Source organism: Hippopotamus amphibius, chromosome 12 (assembly GCF_030028045.1).
Source record: "Hippopotamus amphibius kiboko isolate mHipAmp2 chromosome 12, mHipAmp2.hap2, whole genome shotgun sequence".
NCBI classification, from domain to species: Eukaryota; Metazoa; Chordata; class Mammalia; order Artiodactyla; family Hippopotamidae; genus Hippopotamus; species Hippopotamus amphibius.
The window spans coordinates 98,956,334-98,975,689 of record NC_080197.1 but is presented as its reverse complement, the minus strand read 5'-3'; the positions used below and the strand labels follow the sequence as shown (position 1 = coordinate 98,975,689).

Here is a 19,356-nt window from a genome sequence, read left to right as displayed (position 1 = left end):
AGATTTGGCTCTGCTCTGGGCTAGCTACTTCACAACAGCTCTCTTTTATGCCAGGTGGGAAGGGAGGAAGTGAATCCTCAGAACTCCAGCTGCTGGAGCAAAATCAAGCTTCTAAGAACAAGGTCTAGGGGTTTATGGAAGCAACACTTAAGGTTGGAAGGGATTAGAAAAACATACAGTCCTTTTCATCTTAGCTTGCTCTTCTGTCAGCCCTGTTCCCCGGCTCCTGCCAGAGAGTGGTGAGGTGGCTACTGCTTCTGATAACCAAGTTGGACTCGTGAGAAAGAGATAAAGGGCCAGCTCTCTGAGAAGCTGTTTTTAGAGGTTGGAGTAGCCACCCCTAGGACTGAGGGTGGAGGGGTCGGGTGAGGGTTGGGATGTGTTTGCCTTTTAGTTTGTGTAGCAGAGAAGAAGGCAGATGCTTGAAGTGCCTGTGCCATCTCCTGTCCTTGTGGATAGAAGAGAGGGAGAGGGAGAGTTTTAATACTTACCTAGCTCCCCAGAGAGAAACATCTAGAATTCCAGACGGAAGTGTTGCTGCCAGGATCACGTCTTTTCCTAGATTTGGCTTATCAGTTGCTCTGTACCATGGCTTTGCCAAGTACCTCTCTAATCTTGCCTTGATTTCAGGTACTTTATGCTTGGACACAGAGGGAGGCCCAAATGCTTGCCTCCTTCCTTGCAGCAGAAAAATACTGCCACAGGCTTATACTTAACCACCACTCCCTGTCTTCCACAAGGGGTTGCAGATAGATAGCAACTCCCTTATTTCACTGGAGGACTGCTCCCTCCCCACCTCCCCTGAAGCTTCCTTAGTATCTTGGTTCTTTTTATTTGATTGCCCTCCAGTCCAGAGGCTGCCATTGGTGTTGAGAGCTGAAGTCTGCACTATTGGTCACGCAGAGATATTCCACCCCCCTGCGTATTACCCTCCAGCGCCTAGAGGGAGGGGCCAAACCCAGCCTTCTGAGCTGGGATCTTGCTGCTGTGGTGACTGCAAATTCTATTCTTAGCCCAGCACAAAGTGCTGGATCTGCATGTGCCAGTGAGGTGGAGGCTGTCCCTTCTGGTGCCACTGTGGGGCCAGACAGGCACCGCGAAAGGCAGTGGGTGGGTGGGGGGGTTGGGGAGGGACGCCTGGAGAATTCAGTCATGCCACTCCAAGGGAAGAATTCCTCTAGGGAATGAGGGTGGGGAAGAATGCAAGTCACTGTAGGGAGTCTACAAACAGTTTCATTTAAGAAAAAAACAAAAATAAAAAGCCCTGAGTGTCAGCAGCAGCCAGCTCTCCTCTAGTTGCTCCTGTGGTAGGCCGGGAGAGCTCCCTAGCCCCTAGTCAGCGGCCTCAGCAGCAGTTGCTAAGCTTACATCCAGGAGCATCTGGGTTTGGTGTTCCCTGGAGACCAAAAGACTATAAAGATAGTAGAGGGGGAGTCCCCCACCCCTTCACCTTCCCTTTTTCTAGTCAGTGCTGTTCCTTTAGTAGAATTGATGGTGTTACTTGCATACATATCTGTAACTGACCCTTTTCCCTCTTTCTCTGCCAGGTTTGAATGGGGCTGTGAATGTTAATGGCTTGTCTACTGTATCTCACACTACTACTTCAGGGATTTTGAACTCTGCTCCCCACTCCTCCAGCACCTCACACCTCCATCACCCCAACGTGGCCTACGACTGTCTCTGGAACTACTCACAGTACCCATCTGCCAATCCTGGCAGCAACCTCAAGGACCCACCCCTTCTCTCCCAGTTCTCGGGGGGACAATACCCACTCAACGGCATCCTTGGGGGCAGCCGGCAACCTTCATCCCCAAGTCACAACACTAACCTTCGGGCTGGGAGCCAAGAGTTTTGGGCCAACGGTACCCAGAGTCCCATGGGGCTTAATTTTGATTCACAGGAACTATATGATTCTTTTCCTGACCAGAATTTTGAGGTGATGCCCAATGGACCCCCTAGTTTTTTCACTTCCCCACAGACTTCTCCTTTGTTGGGATCCAGCATCCAGACCTTTGCACCCTCCCAGGAGGTAGGCAGTGGTATCCATCCTGATGAGGCAGCAGAAAAGGAGCTGACTTCAGCTGTGGCAGAGAATGGCACTGGCTTGGTAGGCAGCCTGGAGCTGGAAGAAGAGCAGCCAGGTATAGCTGTGGGTCTGTGAGCTGGGTTGGGAGAGGGAAAATAGGGCTGTGGGGGGCAGTGGCTTTTTGAGGTGAGGAAAACTTGTCTTTCCAGCTCTCTGCAGTGGAGGCTGATTTGCATGTTGGTGATTAGCAGAGCCAAGTGGCTGGTGTTTGTGTGGCAGCAGCACCAGCTCCAGAGTGGGAGTGCAAATTATTTCAAGCTCATGCAGAGCTGCTGGCCTGGAGAGGGCAGGTGGGCGAGCCCAAAACAGCCCCAACAGACACCTTGCATCAAGAAGGGCTTCTTCTAAGATAAAGGAAGGGGTTGGGGCATCAGCAGGAGGCAGAGAGGCCAATTTGATTTGACTGTGGCAGGGCCAGACTGGCTGCTAAAGTGGGCTGAGCCCTAAGGAGCAATTGGCACGTGCAGGAGGGAAGGAACAGGCAGAACATACCATTGCTTGTCTACTACGTTTCCTTCCTTTGTTGTTGTTAGTATAGGTACCTGGGCAATCCCTTTCATCTTTTCCCTCAGAATAGGTAAACGCTTGGTTTGCTGTTGACTCCAAGTACAAGGGTGACCACCCTGTAAAATCACAGGATGTTTTCTCTGTTTAACACCTGTTCCCACGGGACAGGGGATATAGCTGAGAACATAATGGGGTTCTTGTCTCAGACCCCACTCTTCTTTCCCCTCTTTACCTGCTGTAGGATCTTACACATCCTTGCTTACTCAAAGTTCTTGGTATGATTGGTACCCAACACAGAACTGGCACCCATAAATGTTGAAAGGATGAACAGCCATCCCTGTAGCAAAGGTTGCCTGCTATAGCTAACTGAACCCGTTGAAGGCACTGATTTTGACTTTTGCCCTCTCCTGGAATTTCCTAGAACTAAAGATGTGTGGCTACAACGGCTCTGTCCCTTCTGTGGAATCATTACACCAAGAGGTCTCAGTCTTGGTCCCTGATCCCACAGTCAGCTGCTTAGATGATCCTTCACATCTTCCTGATCAACTGGAAGACACTCCAATCCTCAGTGAAGTCTCTCTAGAGCCCTTCAACACTTTGGCACCAGGTAGACTTGGAGATTGGCTGCCTTCAGTATATATACCACCTGGAAAAGATAGTAAGGCAGGGAAGGTATTTGGGAATCTGGGGCACTGGGGCCTGCAGGTGATCCTGTGGCAGCCCACAGTTTCATGCCACTGGCCTGACTGGGCCAACTGCACTCTGAGCTGAATTGGTTCATTTCCCGGGTTCTCTCCCAGAGATCCTTTTGGCCAAGAGCCCTGGATAGGGACTTATTACCACACAGATGGGCTATTTGGGTTCTCACTAACTGGAAAGAAAACATTTGCCATTGAACAATTACCTTTTACCCGCTGAAATACAAGGCCTATTTTATGATAAATGGTAGAATTTTGTGTTGGTCTGTGGGTTGATAGAACCATTGCTTTGCCTTTCCCTAATATTAGGAAGAATCTTCACATTATAGGAACTAGAATTGGATATATTCAGACTCGTATTTCTTAAATCTTGCTTTCTGATTTTTCCACCCTGAAGAGCCAGTGAGTGGAGGACTCTATGGTATAGATGACACAGAGCTGATGGGTGCGGAGGACAAGCTGCGTCTTGAGGACAGCCCTGTGATCTCTGCCCTTGATTGCCCTTCCCTCAATAATGCTGCTGCCTTCAGTCTCCTGGCAGATGACAGTCAGACTTCAGCCTCTATCTTTGCCAGCCCCACCTCTCCACCTGTCCTTGGGGAGTCTGTTCTGCAAGGTAAGTGAAGAGAGCTAGGACAGAGAAAGTCCTTGACCTGGGAAGAGGTGAGCAAATATGCCTTAGGGGTGGGAAATCTATGAGAACACCTTGCTGGGAGCTGAGGGGGCCATGGGATAGTGTATGATGGGACTAAAGAAGGCACTCTTTTCTGCCCTGTGCCCAAAAGATCTTGTGGGGTGAGACTTGGAGTTTGCCGGAAAAAGGAGGCCAGAGGCCTTTACTGGCTCCAGGTGAAAGGTATTTCTTCACATAGTGACAGCAGCAGCAGTTTTGCCCTTTAACCTTCATGAATGGTAGGGGAGGACAGCCAGAGGCTACTTCTCTTTTTCCAACCCTAGGGGAAAGCCCTTGAAGTAACCTTGTTTAGCTTAGTCCAGGTTTGTCTGAGTCAATTCTCCTGTTTTATATGATCATTTTCTTTACTCATCCTGTCCCTTTGGATTTTAGATAATAGCTTTGATCTGAATAATGGTAGTGATGCAGAACAGGAGGAAATGGAGACTCAGGCTTCAGACTTCCCACCGCCTCTGACCCAGCCATCCCCTGACCAGTCATCCACTATTCAGTTACATCCAGCAACCTCGCCGGCAGTCTCACCAACAGCCTCCCCAGCAATCTCCTTGGCAGTTTCTCCAGTAGCCTCCCCGGAAATCTCCCCAGAAGTCTCCCCAGCAGTTTCTACAGCAGCTTCCCCGGAAATCTCTCCAGCCATCTCCCCAGCAGCCTTCCCAACAGTCTCTCCAACTTCCTCGGCAGCCCTTCCACCAGTCTCCTCAGAAGTCTCCTTGACGGCCTCCCCAGTGACCTCCCCAAAAGCCTCCCCTGCGCCTTCCCCATCAGCTGTCTTCCCAACAGCCTCCCCAGCAGATAAGGATGTCAGCAGCTTCCCTGAGGTGACTGCTGACCTGGAAGAGATCGCTAGAGAAGGAGTCACTCCCTCTGGTAGTGGTGAGTGTCTAGATTCTGCTCTGCCCCTCGATGGTTCCAGGAAAAGTTTCTGTCTCATGTGGCATTTAGCCCTTCCTCACTGGCCTGTTGTTTCAGTATTTTGCTTGAACTTTTAACTTGGGTATTCCCTGTCTTCCTCCCCAAGGTGATGTCCTGAGGAGACGTATCGCTACCCCAGAAGAAGTTCGTCTTCCCCTCCAACATGGGTAAATGCTCTAGTTTGCTACATGCATGGACCTTTGACACATTTAACAAATGACTCTAGGAAAAAGAAAAGGGAGTTCCTCTCATCTGAGATGGGGAGGAATGGGCTAGACAAGAATGGGTTAAAGGATAGTTCTCTGTAATGATAATGTTTCTAGGCATGAGCTTTCTAGGCTTGCTTTCTTCCTCTCTCATGGTCTTCCTCCCCTCACCCATTCTTTCTTCATTTTGTTGACCACTCAGTTTTTTCTGCACGGGGCTGCTCTTTTTATCTTTTCCAAATTCAGCTGGGGTCTAGGGTTCAGATGTCCAAAAGAGTTAACTTGTCCTGTGTGCTTAGAGAAAGAACAGAGGTGAATGGGGAGTGGGTTAATCCCCATGAATTGGGAATTTTTTTTAAATGCACTTTAAGGGCAGGAACAGTATGTGAGCAGAATGAACAAGCCAGCTGACACCCAGGACTTTGCAGGAATAACTGCCTTCCTGATCTTCCCCACCCCCGCCCCTCTAGGCTACTTGTGGTCACCAAGTCTGAGTTCTGCGTTAAGTTTTGAGAGAAAGATAAGGCTTGGTCTTAGAATAATCTGTTGCTCAGAACACAGAGTTCCTTACTAAACCCTGGCCTCCACGGAGTCATTTCACGGGGTCAGCAGTGAGTTCGCCCTCTGCGTGCCTCTCCACCCTCTCTCTTTTCTGTCTTTATGCTTTTAGGTCTTTATCCTCTTTACTGGAAGCCCGGCCATTTGCCCTGAGTGGCATTAGGGAGGGGTTTCTGGCTGCTCATCTCCCTGACTGTAAAAGCAGGGGTGGAGGTCTTTCTGGGCCTGTGCAGTTTGGTGTGTTGCTTTCCCCTGAGGCACTGAGGGGCCTTTGGCTCAGGCCTGCCTTCCTGCCAAGCTTGTATCTCAGGATGTCGCTGCATCTACATGCAGTTCTAGTGAGATAGGTGCGGGGATGGCCATCTGCTCAGTGGGTTTGGCTTCTGGGTGGCTTGAGAGTGGGTAGGGGTGTGACCTGGCGGCAGGGCCCGTGTGCTTCTCTGGCAGGTGGCGGAGAGAGGTGCGCATCAAGAAGGGCAGTCACCGATGGCAGGGGGAGACCTGGTATTACGGCCCCTGTGGGAAGAGGATGAAACAGTTCCCGGAAGTGATCAAGGTAATGTAGCTCTCATGGACTTTTTTCGGAGAGAGCACAGACTCCTTTTTTGGGCCTAGTGGCAACAAGCTGGCATTGCCTGCTCTGGGGCTTGTTCTGCTTGTGCTGTTGTTGGCCAAAGATACAGTAGGGCTGTAACTTTACTGATGCTGCTTTACCTCCTCCTTGTAGTACTTGAGCCGCAATGTGGTACACAACGTCCGCCGTGAGCACTTCAGCTTCAGTCCCCGTATGCCTGTTGGTGATTTCTTTGAAGAGAGAGACACACCAGAGGTGCACACCCAAGGGTTAAATATGCTTTTGTGCTTGAGAAGGGGTTGATGGACAAGCTGCAGCTTCTGCTCATGGGGTTTAGGGATTCTTGGGCACTGAGTGGTTCAGAGGACCTGGCGGCTTGCACGGACTCCCTCCTTTGTAACAAATTCTTCCTTATTACCTCAGGGCTTGCAGTGGGTACAGCTCTCAGCAGAGGAGATCCCATCCAGGATTCAGGCAATTACTGGGAAACGAGGCCGACCTCGAAACACTGAAAAGGCCAAGACCAAGGACGTCCCCAAGGTGAAACGGGGCCGAGGTCGGCCACCCAAGGTCAAAATCACTGAGCTATTGAATAAGGCAGACAGCCGTCTCCTAAAGAAACTGGATGCCCAAGGTACAGTGGTGTTTCTTACTTGGGGATTCTGTTCACTCTCTTGAGGTATCTGAAATGTTGATGAATTGCTAATGGCTGGGTTTCCCAGGAGTGACTAACATGTGGATGGAATGAGTCGGAATTACTTTTCCCTGTGGAAAGCAGCATCAGGGTCCCAGCACTTTTGTGGCACTTCTTTCACAACCAGTTTCTTTCTTGAGTTTATCTCTTACTAGTGGAGCCTGGGGCAGTCCCCAGAAATAGTTACGAGAGGAAAAGGCTCTCATGTCCGTTCTTACCATCTTTCAGCTTCTTACTTATCTTACTGTTTTTGGCTGTCTCATATATACACTCTTACCTTACTCATTGCCAGCATCATGGAGGTTCAGAATTCACATCTGAATCCAGAAGATAACTGGCACTGTTTTAGTGGGATGGACAGGTAGGAAATGTCTAATTTTTCAGTAAATGTTGCACTTGCACTGAAATAGTATGAAGAATTTGAAAAAATCTGGAGTGATTTGACCCCTATTCAGAGTTCCAGCTCTGCCAGATTCTGACTATATGGCCTGGAGCAGGTCACTTATATTTTAGTAAAAGCCTATAGTGGTTCATCTGCAGATGATACCGGTCTAACTTAGAGGGTTGCTGTACAGATGTGGTGGTAGTGTTTCTGTGCCAGAATAGGACAGGTACTATCATATCAAAAACATCAAGTCTAAAACACTGTTGTTTGCAGAATCACACTTCAATATTGTCTTCCGAAAGGGAAGACATTCAGATCTTTGAGTGGAGTAACACAAAGGAGCTGAGCATAAGCAATAGCTATGTCAATTTCATATGATTCTACTAAAGTGTCCACATCTGGGCCCTTTCTTTCTGGCACAGTCTTGCTTAACTGGTGCTTCCAACTCGAGACCACCTGCTTTCCCTGGCAGTTTTTGTGTTTCCTTTCTTTGTTCTACAATCAATCTGTCAGGTAGCCTGGGAGAGAGATGGGCTATTGAAGGCTACTCTGCTGTTTTGGCCTCTAGGACCTCTTCTAAAGCAGTCTAGTGTTCTAGGAACTGGTGCTTCTGGGCTGGAGATACCATTTGAGTTCCTTGTGCTACCTCCATAGCAGGTGCCTCTCCTACATTTTTTCCCCCAACATTTTATATATACTAAAAAACTTCTAGATTCTTCACGGAGCTGCTTGGGAGGCCAGCTTTGTGACAGGCATGTGCTGCTCTGGGATGCCTCAGTCTTCATTTTCTTTTCTGCCCCCACAGAGACACCAAGCGAGGAGGGTAAAGCAAAGATGGGTAAAATCAAGAAGAAGATGAAGCAGAAGGTGCAGCGGGGAGAGAGTCAGGCTACTGTCCAAGGGCAGGTGAGGGACATCAGAGAGATGACACAGTAGGTTAATTTTCCTTACAGCTGCTCTGTCTTCTTTTCCTTCTCCCACATCTGCTACCCACCATTTAGAGAACTGGGCTTGTTCAAGAATAATGTGGGCACCTCCAGGGTGAGAGAATTGATCCATTGCCAGCCCTTCATCCCATGTCTCACCTCTCCTCCCTAGCACCCTCGTCTGTTTTTGAATCTTAGCCCAAGCAGTGATGCTTTCAGAGTTTGAGGAGAAATGACTTCCCTTATGGTTTACAGGCCAAAAACAAGAGGAAACAAGAGACCAAGAGCGTAAAGCAGAAGGAGGCCAAGAAGAAATCCAAGGTAGGTGCATGTACGCACAAGCATAACTTTGAAGTCTCCGACCTGATTTTGCAAGACATGTGAGTTGGTCTCGCTTTATAGTCATGTTTCTGGGTGTAAGGTGGGGAGGATGGGGGACCAGGGAGGGGTGGTGACGTGAATCTTTATGGGACTCTTGACTCCTCTCTCCCTTGGGTGGGTAGGCTGAGAAGGAGAAGGTAAAAACAAAGCAGGAAAAACTGAAGGAAAAAGTCAAGAGGGAGAAGAAGGAGAAGGTAAAGATGAAGGAGAAGGAGGAGGTGGCCAAAGCCAAGCCAGCGTGTAAAGCAGATAAAGCGCTGGCCACGCAGAGGCGCTGGGAGGAGCGGCAGAGGCAGCAGATGATCCTGGAGGAGATGAAGAAGCCCACAGAGGACATGTGTCTGACTGACCACCAGGTAGTGAGGGGAGAATGACAGGTCCTGGAGGGGCCATCCGCGAAGACACTTCTGTTACAGGAAGAGCCTCCTATATATCCAGACTGTTGCCTCCCCTGTGTTTGACAGAACACCCTACCACTTTTATCCCTACAGCCCCTGCCTGACTTCTCACGCATCCCCGGTCTGATCCTACCTAGTGAGGCCTTCTCAGACTGCTTGACCATTGTGGAGTTCCTGCACAGCTTCGGCAAGGTGCTGGGCTTTGACCCTGCCAAAGATGTACCTAGCCTGGGGGTCCTGCAGGAGGGACTCCTGTGTCAAGGTGACGGCTTGGGCGAGGTACAAGATCTGCTGGTGCGGCTCCTGAAAGCCGCACTCTATGATCCTGGCCTGCCCTCCTACTGTCAGGTGAGGTCCTTTCCCGGGCAGGTTCAGAGGGCCTGGAATCTGCTTTTCTGTTTTGCTTTCTCTTTAAGTTAAACACATGAAAGCTGCTTCCCAAAGTGATCAGGACAAGTGAAGGGAGAGATACAGAATGGTCCCCAACTTACAGTGGTTTGACTTACGATTTTTTGACTTTACAGTGGTTCAAAAGCAATACGCCTCCAGTAGAAACTGTACTTCACACTTTGATTTTGATCTCTTCCTGGGCCAGAGAAACCCAGTATGACACTCTCTCGTGATGCTGGGCAGCGGCAGCAAGTCACACCTGCCAGGCAGCCACATGTTCACTGATACACTGGCAGCCGTTCTGTTCCTCACCTTCTTTACAGTACTCAGTAGATTACGTGAGAGAGTCAACATTTTTTTTTGTTATAAAATGGCTTTGTGTTAGATGATTTTGCCCAACTTGAGGCTGATTTAAATGTTCTGGGCATGTTTAAGGTAGGGTTGGCTAAGCTGTCATGGTCTGTAGATTAGGTGAGTTAAATGCGTTTTCAGCTTACAGTATTTTCAATTTATGATGGGTTTATTGGGACATGATCCCATCATAAGTTGAGGAAGATCTGTATACTACATGCTAACCCTTCTAATAATTTATTGCCTCTTTTCCTAGGTTACTTCTATTCATCGCTTTAAGATTTTAGGTCCTGACTCTGTCAGTCTCTCCAGGGACAAGTGGCAGAATATCTGTAGTTTCTTCATGTTTCTGTTTTCCATATATTTTTTTCTCTTTCTTTTTCTTTCTTACTTCCCTCTGCTTATTTTGTTCATTTTCCTTTAATTTACTCCTTTTCTTTTGCACCTTTTTTAATCTCTCCTCTTGTCCTAGCAACTTTCATTCTTTCCCTCTTTTCCTATCTTAACTCCATAGTTCTCTCCTACTGTATTTTCCTGCTCCAGATTCGCCCAGCTTGAGTTGTTCCTCTTTCTCTCTTACCTCCCTTTATGCTTTCCTCCAAACAGTCCTTAAAGATCTTGGGGGAGAAGGTGTCCGAGATCCCACTAACAAGAGACAATGTGTCTGAGATCCTACGCTGCTTCCTCATGGCGTATGGAGTGGAGCCAGCCTTCTGCGACAGCCTGCGCACCCAGCCTTTTCAAGCCCAGCCACCCCAACAGAAGGCTGCTGTCCTGGCCTTCCTTGTGCATGAGCTCAATGGCTCCACCCTCATCATCAAGTGAGGGGCTGGGGTGGGGGTGGTTATTTTGTGCCATGGTCAGAATGGGATGGGGGAGGGGGTTCGCCATTTAGAAGTCCTGAGTGCTGTCTGTCCACTGCCGTGCACTGGACATGCTGGTGTGACTTAGGAATGAATCTGACTTTCTTCCCTGGGAGAACTCAAGCCTTCCTCTGCCATTCATCCAGTCTAGGCTCTAGGATGAAACTCCCTTTACCCTTCAGCCTCCCTTCTTTTGTGTGTGTATTGCCACTTCGCCCTCAAAATCCCATTCCCTGTTCCCCTGCAGTGAGATTGACAAGACTCTGGAGAGTATGTCCAGCTACAGGAAGAACAAGTGGATTGTTGAAGGCCGGCTCCGGAGGTAGGGACCAGACAGGAGAGGAGGGAGGATGAGTGAAGCGTAACCAGGACTTTTGCTTGGAACTCAGTGTCCTCAGCCCCTTCCCTGGGGCTGGGACCTTACCCCAGGGCCTGGGATGGCTTAGATTCAAAGTGTTCCTTTTGTGGTGGTATCATGTTCCTCACCAGTTTGCCTTAATCTGTCTGTGTCAAGGTTGAAAACTGCTCTGGCCAAGCGAACTGGGCGACCTGAGGTAGAGCTGCAGGGGCCAGAGGAAGGCCTGGGGCGGAGACGTAGTTCTCGGATCATGGAGGAGACCAGTGGCATGGAAGAGGAGGAAGAAGAGGAGACTGCAGCTGCTGTCCATGGCCGTAGGGGTCGAAGAGATGGCGAGGTACTAGCCCAGACCAAGGAAAGTGGGAATTGGAAAACAGGTTATTTCTTTTTCGTGAATCTGATGATTCCCTCTCTCTTGGTGTCTACTTGTTTCTTCTCCAGGTTGATATCACAGCATCTAGTATACCAGAGCTAGAGCGCCAGATAGAAAAGCTCAGCAAGGTATTGTGCTTCTAACCTCCCAGGAGCTGGAGATAGGGGCTGGGTGAAAATTGATTACCTTATGAGGTGGGCCCAGATGGTATCAATTTTATAGGGAAGCTGAGAGCCATTGCCCTTCTCCCATATACTGGACGAAATCACCACAGTCACCCTGGAAGTGTGTTTTTCATTCATCTTCCTTTCCCACTGCCTACCCAGCGTCAGCTCTTCTTTCGCAAAAAGCTGCTTCACTCATCCCAGATGCTTCGGGCAGTCTCCTTGGGTCAGGACCGCTACAGACGGCGCTACTGGGTGTTGCCCTATTTGACTGGTATCTTTGTGGAAGGAACAGACGGGAGCTTAGGTAGGTGTGTCACAGGACCCTGAATTGAGTCTTATCTAACAAAAGGGGAACAGTTCTTTTTCCTCTACCTAGTTGTCTTGGGCTTCTCTCATTGTATGAGAATCAGTATAGCATGGTGTGGTTAAGCGCACCAGCTCTGGAGTAAGACTGCTTGCCTACTTGCTTTGCCACGTGTCAGCTCTACGCTGCAGTCTTTTCATTTGTGAAATGGAGTCACTGATAGAACGTACACATCACGGGGCTGTGGAGAGGATGAGAGTGAGGTGATGCTCTTAGAGTAACGCTTGACCTGTAGCCGGTTCTCAGTGAGTGCGGCTGATGCTGATGACGGTCACTCTTCCAGATACTGCGCACACTGGCCTGTAAGCTCTTCTCAGTGCAGTCTCAGAAAGGGGGACATTAAGTCCAGGAGGAAAAGAAAGCATGTGTCCTGTGTTCGTACACCCTCTTTCTTTCCCCTTCTATCCGTGTACGTTTTATGCTCTCCACTTTTCTTTACAGTTCCTGAGGACATGATAAAGCAGGAAACGGACTCCTTAAAAGTGGCAACCCATTCAACACCCAGCCCAGCCTCCTTCTCTCTGAAGAGGGAGTTAGCTGGCTCCAGCACCTCTGCCAGTTCTCCGGCCCGGGCCCGAGGCCGACCTCGGAAAACTAAGCCTGGATCTGTGCAGCCTAGGCACTTGAAATCTCCTGTCAAGGGTCAAGGTTCAGAACAGCCTCAGGCCCAGCTTCAGCCCGACACTCAGCCCCACCCTCAGGCTCAGGCTCATGCCCAGTCCCCGCCCCAGCCCCAGTCCCATCCTTACTCTCGTAATGGGTTCTTGGAGCCAGAAGGCTCCCCTCTGTCTCTGAGTCAGAGCCAGCATGACCTCAGCCAGTCAGCCTTCCTGTCTTGGCTGAGCCAGACTCAGAGCCATGGCTCCCTGCTCAGCAGCTCAGTCCTCACACCTGATAGCAGCCCCGGAAAACTGGACCCGACCCCATCACAGCCCCCGGAGGAGCCAGAACCTGACGAGACAGAAGCCCGCCCTCAACTTCAAACTTCCTGGTTTAACTTCTCAGCCCAGATGCCCTGCAATGCTGCCCCTACACCACCCCCTGCAGTTTCTGAGGACCAGCCCACTCCTTCCCCTCAACTACCTGCCTCCTCCAAGCCAGTAAGTAGCCAGAGTTAGTGGTATGCACTTATCTTTATCTTGCCACAGGCTCTGTTGCCTGGCTTTGGGCTGTTGCTGAAGTTGGGGGAAGGGATGTGGCCGTTGGGGTCCTGTCAACATGAAAACACCCTCACCACCTCATGTTTCATCCCACTCACAGGTGAATGGACCCAGTGCTGCCAACCCCTATTCTCCAGTGCAGCTCTCTTCCACCCCCTTGCTGGGCATGGCTCCTAAAAGGCGAGCAGGAGACACTGGAGAAACACCGCAGAGCCCCACAGGGCTGGGACAGCCAAAACGGAGAGGGAGACCTCCCAGTAAGTTCTTCAAACAGATGGAGCAGCGTTACCTAACCCAGCTGACAGCCCAGCCTGTCCCTGCCGGTGAGTGACCTTGGGGTGGAATGGGGTGAGAGTGTAGGCAGGCATGGCATCAGATGTGGACCACGTGATTCACAGCTGGTTCCCACTCCCTGCCCCACGCACATACACCGTGTTCACAGAGATGCGCTCCGGCTGGTGGTGGATCCGAGATCCTGAGACATTGGATGCCACGCTCAAGGCCCTGCACCCCCGAGGCATCCGAGAAAAGGCACTTCACAAACACCTAAACAAGCACAGGGACTTCTTACAGGAAGTGTGCTTGCGGCCCTCAACTGGTAAGACAGATACTTAACCAGCCTGAGCTGAAGAGCCCAGGTAAATGTTGAGCCGCTGCTGTGGACAACGAACAGCCTGATGGGCTTTTCCCTCTGCCTTCTGTCTTCTCAGACCCCATCTTTGAGCCCAGTCAGCGACCTGCCTTTCAAGAAGGGATCATGAGCTGGTCCTCCAAAGAGAAGACATATGAGACCGACCTGGCTGTGCTTCAGTGGGTAGAGGAGCTGGAACAGCGGGTTATCCTGTCTGATCTGCAGATTCGGGTACACTGGGGCTGGCACTGGGTAGTGGGTTGTTGAGAGGGTGTTAATCTCCTGTACCCTGTTAGGAAAAATCTGGGGTTCCTGCTTCACGAGTGACCTGCCAAGGCCCTAAATGGGTCACATCTGATTTCTGTGTTTAATGTTCATCCTTTTTTTTTTTTTTTTTTTTTTTTTAAATTTATGTATTTATTTATTTACTTATTTTGTTGGCTGTGTTGGGTCTTCCTTGCTGCACACGGGCTTTCTCTAGTTGCGGCGAGCTGGGGCTACTCTTCCTTGTGGTGCGTGGGCTTCTCATTGTGGTGGCCTCTCCTGTTGCAGAGCACGGGCTCCAGGCACGTGGGCTTCAGTAGTTGCGGCACATGGGCTCAATAGTTGTGGTGCACGGGCTTCGTCGCTCCGCAGCATGTGGTATCTTCCTGGGGCAGGGATTGAACCCGTGTCCCCTGCATTGGCAGGCGGATTCTTACCCACTGCGCCACCTAGGAAGTCCCAGTGTTCCTCCTTTATAGTGAGTTTTATTCCTCTCTCCCACCTGCAGGGCTGGACACGTCCCAGCCCAGACTCTACGCGTGAAGACTTGGCTTACTGTGAGCATCTGCCTGACCCCCAGGAGGATATCACCTGGCGGGGTCGAGGCAAGGAAGGACTGGCACCCCAGCGTAAAACGACCAACCCCCTGGACCTGGCAGTTACGCGCCTCGCTGCCCTGGAGCAGAATGTGGAGCGACGGTACCTGCGGGAGCCCCTGTGGCCAGCGCACGAGGTTGTGCTGGAGAAGGCCCTGCTCAGCACGCCCAGCAGTGCCCCACAGTGCACCGCCACGGAGATGTGAGCGGCCTCCCTTCTTGGTCTTGGGTGGAGGGAGCACATTTAACACATCCCGCCCCTCATCCCCGAATCACACTTTCTCCACCAGATCATATGAGATCACCCCTCGCATTCGGGCCTGGCGCCAAACGCTAGAGCGGTGCCGGAGTGCAGCCCAGGCCTGCTTGTGCCTGGGCCAGCTGGAGAGGTCCATTGCCTGGGAGAAATCTGTCAACAAAGTGGTAAAGAGGCTTGGAGAGCCTGGGGGGCTGAAGAGATGGCTTCCGGGCTGGGCGGGGCCCGTGGCGGGCAGAGGCTTGCGGGCTCACCCTGTCTTCTCACACCCTTGGCCCAGACCTGTTTAGTCTGCCGGAAGGGCGACAACGACGAGTCTCTCCTGCTGTGTGACGGCTGTGACCGCGGCTGCCACATTTACTGCCTTCGGCCCAAGATGGAGGCTGTGCCAGAAGGAGACTGGTTTTGTGCTGTCTGTTTGGCCCAGGTAAGTCTTCAGCTCCCTCTCATTCCACTCCCAAGCAAAAGGCAGAGATTTTCTTTCTCACCCCATTTACTACTAGCCCTACAAACATCATTCTTACCTTGCCTTCAGTCTCTCCTGGGAAAGGGCTCCAGCCTATGTGCGAGGAGACCTGAGTTCTGATCCTTCTTTGGACACGTTACTTAAATTCTATAACGTTACTTGTTTTCCTTATGAAATGGGAATGATTATACTTTCCCTTTAACCTACCTCACTGGGTTACGTGAATAAATTTACCTGCTGGCTTCTGCATGAGAGTGTTTGGAAGCCCCAGTCACACTTAGACAAGTAGGGACTGTAGTGAAGTGAAGGGCAGGCAGAGTACATCTCCATCTGTTGCTGATCTCACCTTTTCCTTATCCTCAGCAGGTAGAGGGAGAATTGACTCAGAAGCCTGGTTTCCCAAAACGAGGCCAGAAGCGGAAAAGTAGTTACGTGCTGAACTTCCCAGAGGGTGATGGCCGCCGGCGCCGGCTCCTGTCAAGGGGCCGAGAAAGCCCGACAGTGCCTCAGTACTCAGAGGAAGGGCAGTCCCCCTCAAAGCGGCGGCGACTCTCCATGCGGAACCACCACAGTGATCTCACGTTTTGCGAGTGAGTTGAATAAATTCTGGGGACAGCTGGCTCTACCTTTGCCAGAGGAAAGGTCTGGGAGGGGTCAGTGTGTTTGCTTCCTTGCAGTGCAGTCATTACTGTCTCTTTCATAACAGGATCATCTTGATGGAGATGGAATCCCACGATGCGGCCTGGCCTTTCCTGGAGCCTGTGAACCCACGGCTGGTGAGTGGGTACCGGCGCATCATCAAAAACCCTATGGATTTTTCCACCATGCGGGAGCGGCTGCTCCGTGGAGGGTAAGTAGACATCAGCAACTCCCAGCTCTTCTGCTTCTGCCATAACTTGAACCCAACCCACAGCTCTCTCTCCACCCCTGCCCAGGTACACCAGCTCAGAGGAGTTTGCGGCTGATGCGCTCCTGGTCTTTGACAACTGCCAGACCTTCAACGAGGATGACTCTGAAGTGGGCAAGGCTGGGCACATCATGCGCCGCTTCTTCGAGAGCCGCTGGGAGGAGTTTTATCAGGGAAAACAGGCCAATCTGTGAGGCAAGGGAGGTGGGGAGTCAGCCTTGTGGCATTGCCCCTTGCCCTCCAAACAAACAAACCCTGCCATTCTCACCTGCTGATGCTGCCCTGGGTCCGGACTCAAGTCAGAGGTAGAACTCTGATTTTTGACCCTACCCTTGGCAGCGCCCTACATCATCTTATCCCTACACCCCTCCCTTTCCTCCTCTTGTTCCTCAAATAAGAGGGGCAGAGATGAGGTCCTTCTGGACTGAAAGCCAAAAAAAGAAAGAAAAAATAATTTTTCTTTTCTGTTTATTTCCTAATTAAAAAAGAGGAGGAGGAAAGAAGCCCCTACTTCCTCCTCCCAGCTTCTTCACCCTCCCTGTACATGCCCCAGCATTCTGGGGCTATTTAACAATAGCAATAGTTCTAGTGAATGTGTGAAACCGAGAAACACTCTGTACTGTGTGTGGACCCGCAGTGACGGCCAGTAAAGTGGACTTAACTCCCAAGTGTGTCGAGCCGGACACCGGGCCCTGAACATGCTGCTTCCATGTTCAGTCCCTCCCCTGCTTCTCACTTTCTCTCTCTCAATTCTCCTCCCCCCTTCAGATTTTCTCTCATCGAATAATGTAAAACTATTATGTACGGGTTCCTCCATCCTTTTCTCTTCCCCCAAATCTTTTTTCCCTTCAAAGGAAAAAGAAGTTCAGAGGTCCCTGTCTTTCTCTCTGTCCTCATCTTCCTGCCAATAGCTAGCCCCTCTATAATGTTGGATACTCCTCAGATGCTGAGTTTTTAGCCTTTTCTGAAACTTAGTAAACTGGGGAGAGGGCAGGGAGGCACCCTGAACCCTGGGCCTTCCAGCCTCCTTCCCCACCTCTTACCCAAACCTCCCTCTTGGGAACTCCTCAGGGACAACTACTGCTGAGTTCGGGCACACCCCCAAGATGGAGGCCAGGTAGCAGTTGACTGGCCTGAGAGAGAGAGAGAGAGAGGTGTGTGTGTGTGCGTGTGTGTGTGAGCGCGCGTGCGCGCGAGCAAGGATGTTGTGATCGTGCCCGTTTTGTTCGGTGGCATCCACTCGGTTTTTTCCCCAAGTATCTGTTTCCCATTGTTTTAAACCATTGAAACACCTTTCCCGTTGTTTCAGACCATCACTTTGTCTTTGGGAAACCACAGGAACAGTTTTCTGGGTACAAGGCTGTGTCTCTCCCCTCTCTCCCAGTCACTTCTGTTCCAGCCTCTTCAAACTGTGCAATCTTTCAGCAGGAACTCCCTCTCCTTTCAGTAGCTCTGAGTCTTAAGGTTTTGCAGGGAGAGGGGTAGAACTGGATCTTCTCCTAATCCCATGAGCTTCTGTGGGTTTAGTTGTGCTTTCCTACCCTTATCTATTTCATATTCTGGGACCCCCTTCTCCCAGTAGCAGAGACCCCAGAGCACAAGAGAGGAGGGAAGAGGTTCTGGGTCCACCACTGCCCTCCACGTGACTATGCCCCACGTTAAGCCCCGACATGTGAGAGGAAAGCTGCTGACTCCCAGCCGTAGCCATGGGCGCCTGCCCCCTGCTTTCCTGCTCAGCAGAGCCCCTCCCATCAGAGATTACGGGTACTTGCACTGGGGAGGTGGCTGCTGGCTGGCCCAAGCAGAGAGCTGAGGCATCCAAGAAATGTTCCGTTGGTGGGAAAGGGGGTGCCAGGTGAGGGGGAGCATTCCTTGTACTTCTGGCAGCACTGAATAGCCACTGAAGGGGGTAGGGGGGCAGTGTAGGTCCTGGGACAGCCCCTTTCTTATTCCTTTATGTCCCTTCTCCCCCATAGCCTATTTCTAAAGTCGCCTTTTCTGTCAGATAAACCTCAGAACTTTTAATTTTATTTGAGATTTTTTTTTTTTTTTGCTTTTAAATAAGAGGTGGATTGAAGAATATTTGAATTGACTTTATATTATGCATAAATATTTATATTTTATCTAAATAACTGCGTTGTAACAAACTTTGTGTTAGTCAAACATTTGGAACTATTATAGTTGGGGGCTCTTCTTTTTCCCCACGGCAGTTTTCCCCTGGTATAAGATGTTCTAGATTAATTTTACTATTGGAGGTTAGGTGGACGGGGGGGGGGGGGGGGGGGGAGTGAAATCTCAACTGTTCCTGCTTTGTGTTCCTCTCCCAGCTCCACCTCTTTCCCTAGGGACCAGACACTCTTAAGGTGAGGTGGAGTCCTAGCCTCAGTTTGACGTGGGGGCTGACGGCGGGGTGGGGGGTGGGGGGGGGGGTAGGGCATGATCAAGGAGGCCATTTCTCACTTTTCTGTCCTCATCTTCACTGCCCCTTGAGCTAGGTGGATTTTCTCTTCTTGACAAATAAGAGTATTTCATAGGGAAAGGCAAGTTAAAAAAGTAATTAAAACCCACCCCTGCCCCTTTGTTTACCCTCCCCCTATCAGTCTGGTAACAGGAAGAAACCACACATCCACACCAACAAATTTCCATGTTCCTTTTACAACAAAAGGGACTTGACTTTTTATATAACCAAATGTGGTGTTTTAGTGACTTTTTGATAATGTACAGTTTTTTGTGAATTTAAATTTATTTCTTTCTATATTTTTAGGACCAATCTCATTTTTAATAAGGTAAAAAAAGGAAAAAAAAAAGTCTAGAGAAAAAAACTCCTGTTTTTGCCATGTGATGTTCCACAAGTGCAGCTGTAGAAAAGTGCTTGTCAGTTGAATAAAAACCACATTTGATAGAGATTCAAAAGACTCTGTGTATTTATCTTCCTTCAACATAGGTTCTCATTCATGCCTAAAGGGGAAGACTGGGTGTTAGGGTGAGTATGACTGTTTGGATGTAGACCGCAGGCAGGGGAGCAGTACGCCCCTAAACATCAAGGTTTATCTCTAAACCTCTACGCTTGGCCCTTCCTGTGCAAGAGGCATCTAAGGCAGAATTTCTGCTTATGTGGATGGAACAGGTGCTCCTGGATGAGGTGCTAGAACAAAAGACTCAAGTGTGCCTAGTTCCTGACTTGTGAGACA

General features: G+C 50.2%; 2 protein-coding genes across 26 annotated transcripts in view; one reads left to right on the top strand and one right to left on the bottom strand.

The window, feature by feature from the left end:
• Nucleotides 1–18,596, top strand: part of BAZ2A (bromodomain adjacent to zinc finger domain 2A) — a 33,980-nt gene extending 15,384 nt beyond the window's left edge. For 22 of the 25 annotated variants that reach the window (XM_057702327.1, XM_057702342.1, XM_057702344.1 and 19 more), the window contains 27 exons: nt 1,548–2,141; nt 3,015–3,200; nt 3,689–3,907; nt 4,358–4,858; nt 5,004–5,064; nt 6,109–6,217; nt 6,389–6,490; nt 6,659–6,869; nt 8,120–8,220; nt 8,496–8,561; nt 8,744–8,977; nt 9,113–9,367; nt 10,367–10,581; nt 10,871–10,945; nt 11,138–11,318; nt 11,423–11,482; nt 11,681–11,825; nt 12,327–12,985; nt 13,146–13,368; nt 13,488–13,643; nt 13,756–13,907; nt 14,449–14,738; nt 14,827–14,959; nt 15,073–15,219; nt 15,622–15,848; nt 15,965–16,108; nt 16,194–18,596. In XM_057702327.1, coding sequence (XP_057558310.1) covers nt 1,548–2,141; nt 3,015–3,200; nt 3,689–3,907; nt 4,358–4,858; nt 5,004–5,064; nt 6,109–6,217; nt 6,389–6,490; nt 6,659–6,869; nt 8,120–8,220; nt 8,496–8,561; nt 8,744–8,977; nt 9,113–9,367; nt 10,367–10,581; nt 10,871–10,945; nt 11,138–11,318; nt 11,423–11,482; nt 11,681–11,825; nt 12,327–12,985; nt 13,146–13,368; nt 13,488–13,643; nt 13,756–13,907; nt 14,449–14,738; nt 14,827–14,959; nt 15,073–15,219; nt 15,622–15,848; nt 15,965–16,108; nt 16,194–16,359 — 5,612 coding nt within the window. In that variant the 3' untranslated portion in view covers nt 16,360–18,596. Of the gene's footprint in view, nt 1–1,547; nt 2,142–2,191; nt 2,377–3,014; nt 3,201–3,688; nt 3,908–4,357; nt 4,859–5,003; nt 5,065–6,108; nt 6,218–6,388; nt 6,491–6,658; nt 6,870–8,119; nt 8,221–8,495; nt 8,562–8,743; nt 8,978–9,112; nt 9,368–10,366; nt 10,582–10,870; nt 10,946–11,137; nt 11,319–11,422; nt 11,483–11,680; nt 11,826–12,326; nt 12,986–13,145; nt 13,369–13,487; nt 13,644–13,755; nt 13,908–14,448; nt 14,739–14,826; nt 14,960–15,072; nt 15,220–15,621; nt 15,849–15,964; nt 16,109–16,193 lie in introns of those variants that run through there. The other 3 variants (XM_057702352.1, XM_057702328.1, XM_057702353.1) reach the window with 3 other exon arrangements.
• Nucleotides 18,597–18,709: 113 nt separating this feature from the next.
• The window catches only part of RBMS2 (RNA binding motif single stranded interacting protein 2), a 63,995-nt gene continuing 63,348 nt past the window's right edge, over nt 18,710–19,356 (bottom strand). Inside the window, exon 15 of the transcript XR_009048419.1 lies at nt 18,710–19,123. The gene's annotated coding sequence lies outside the window, so the exon portion shown is untranslated. The remainder of the gene's footprint in view (nt 19,124–19,356) is intronic.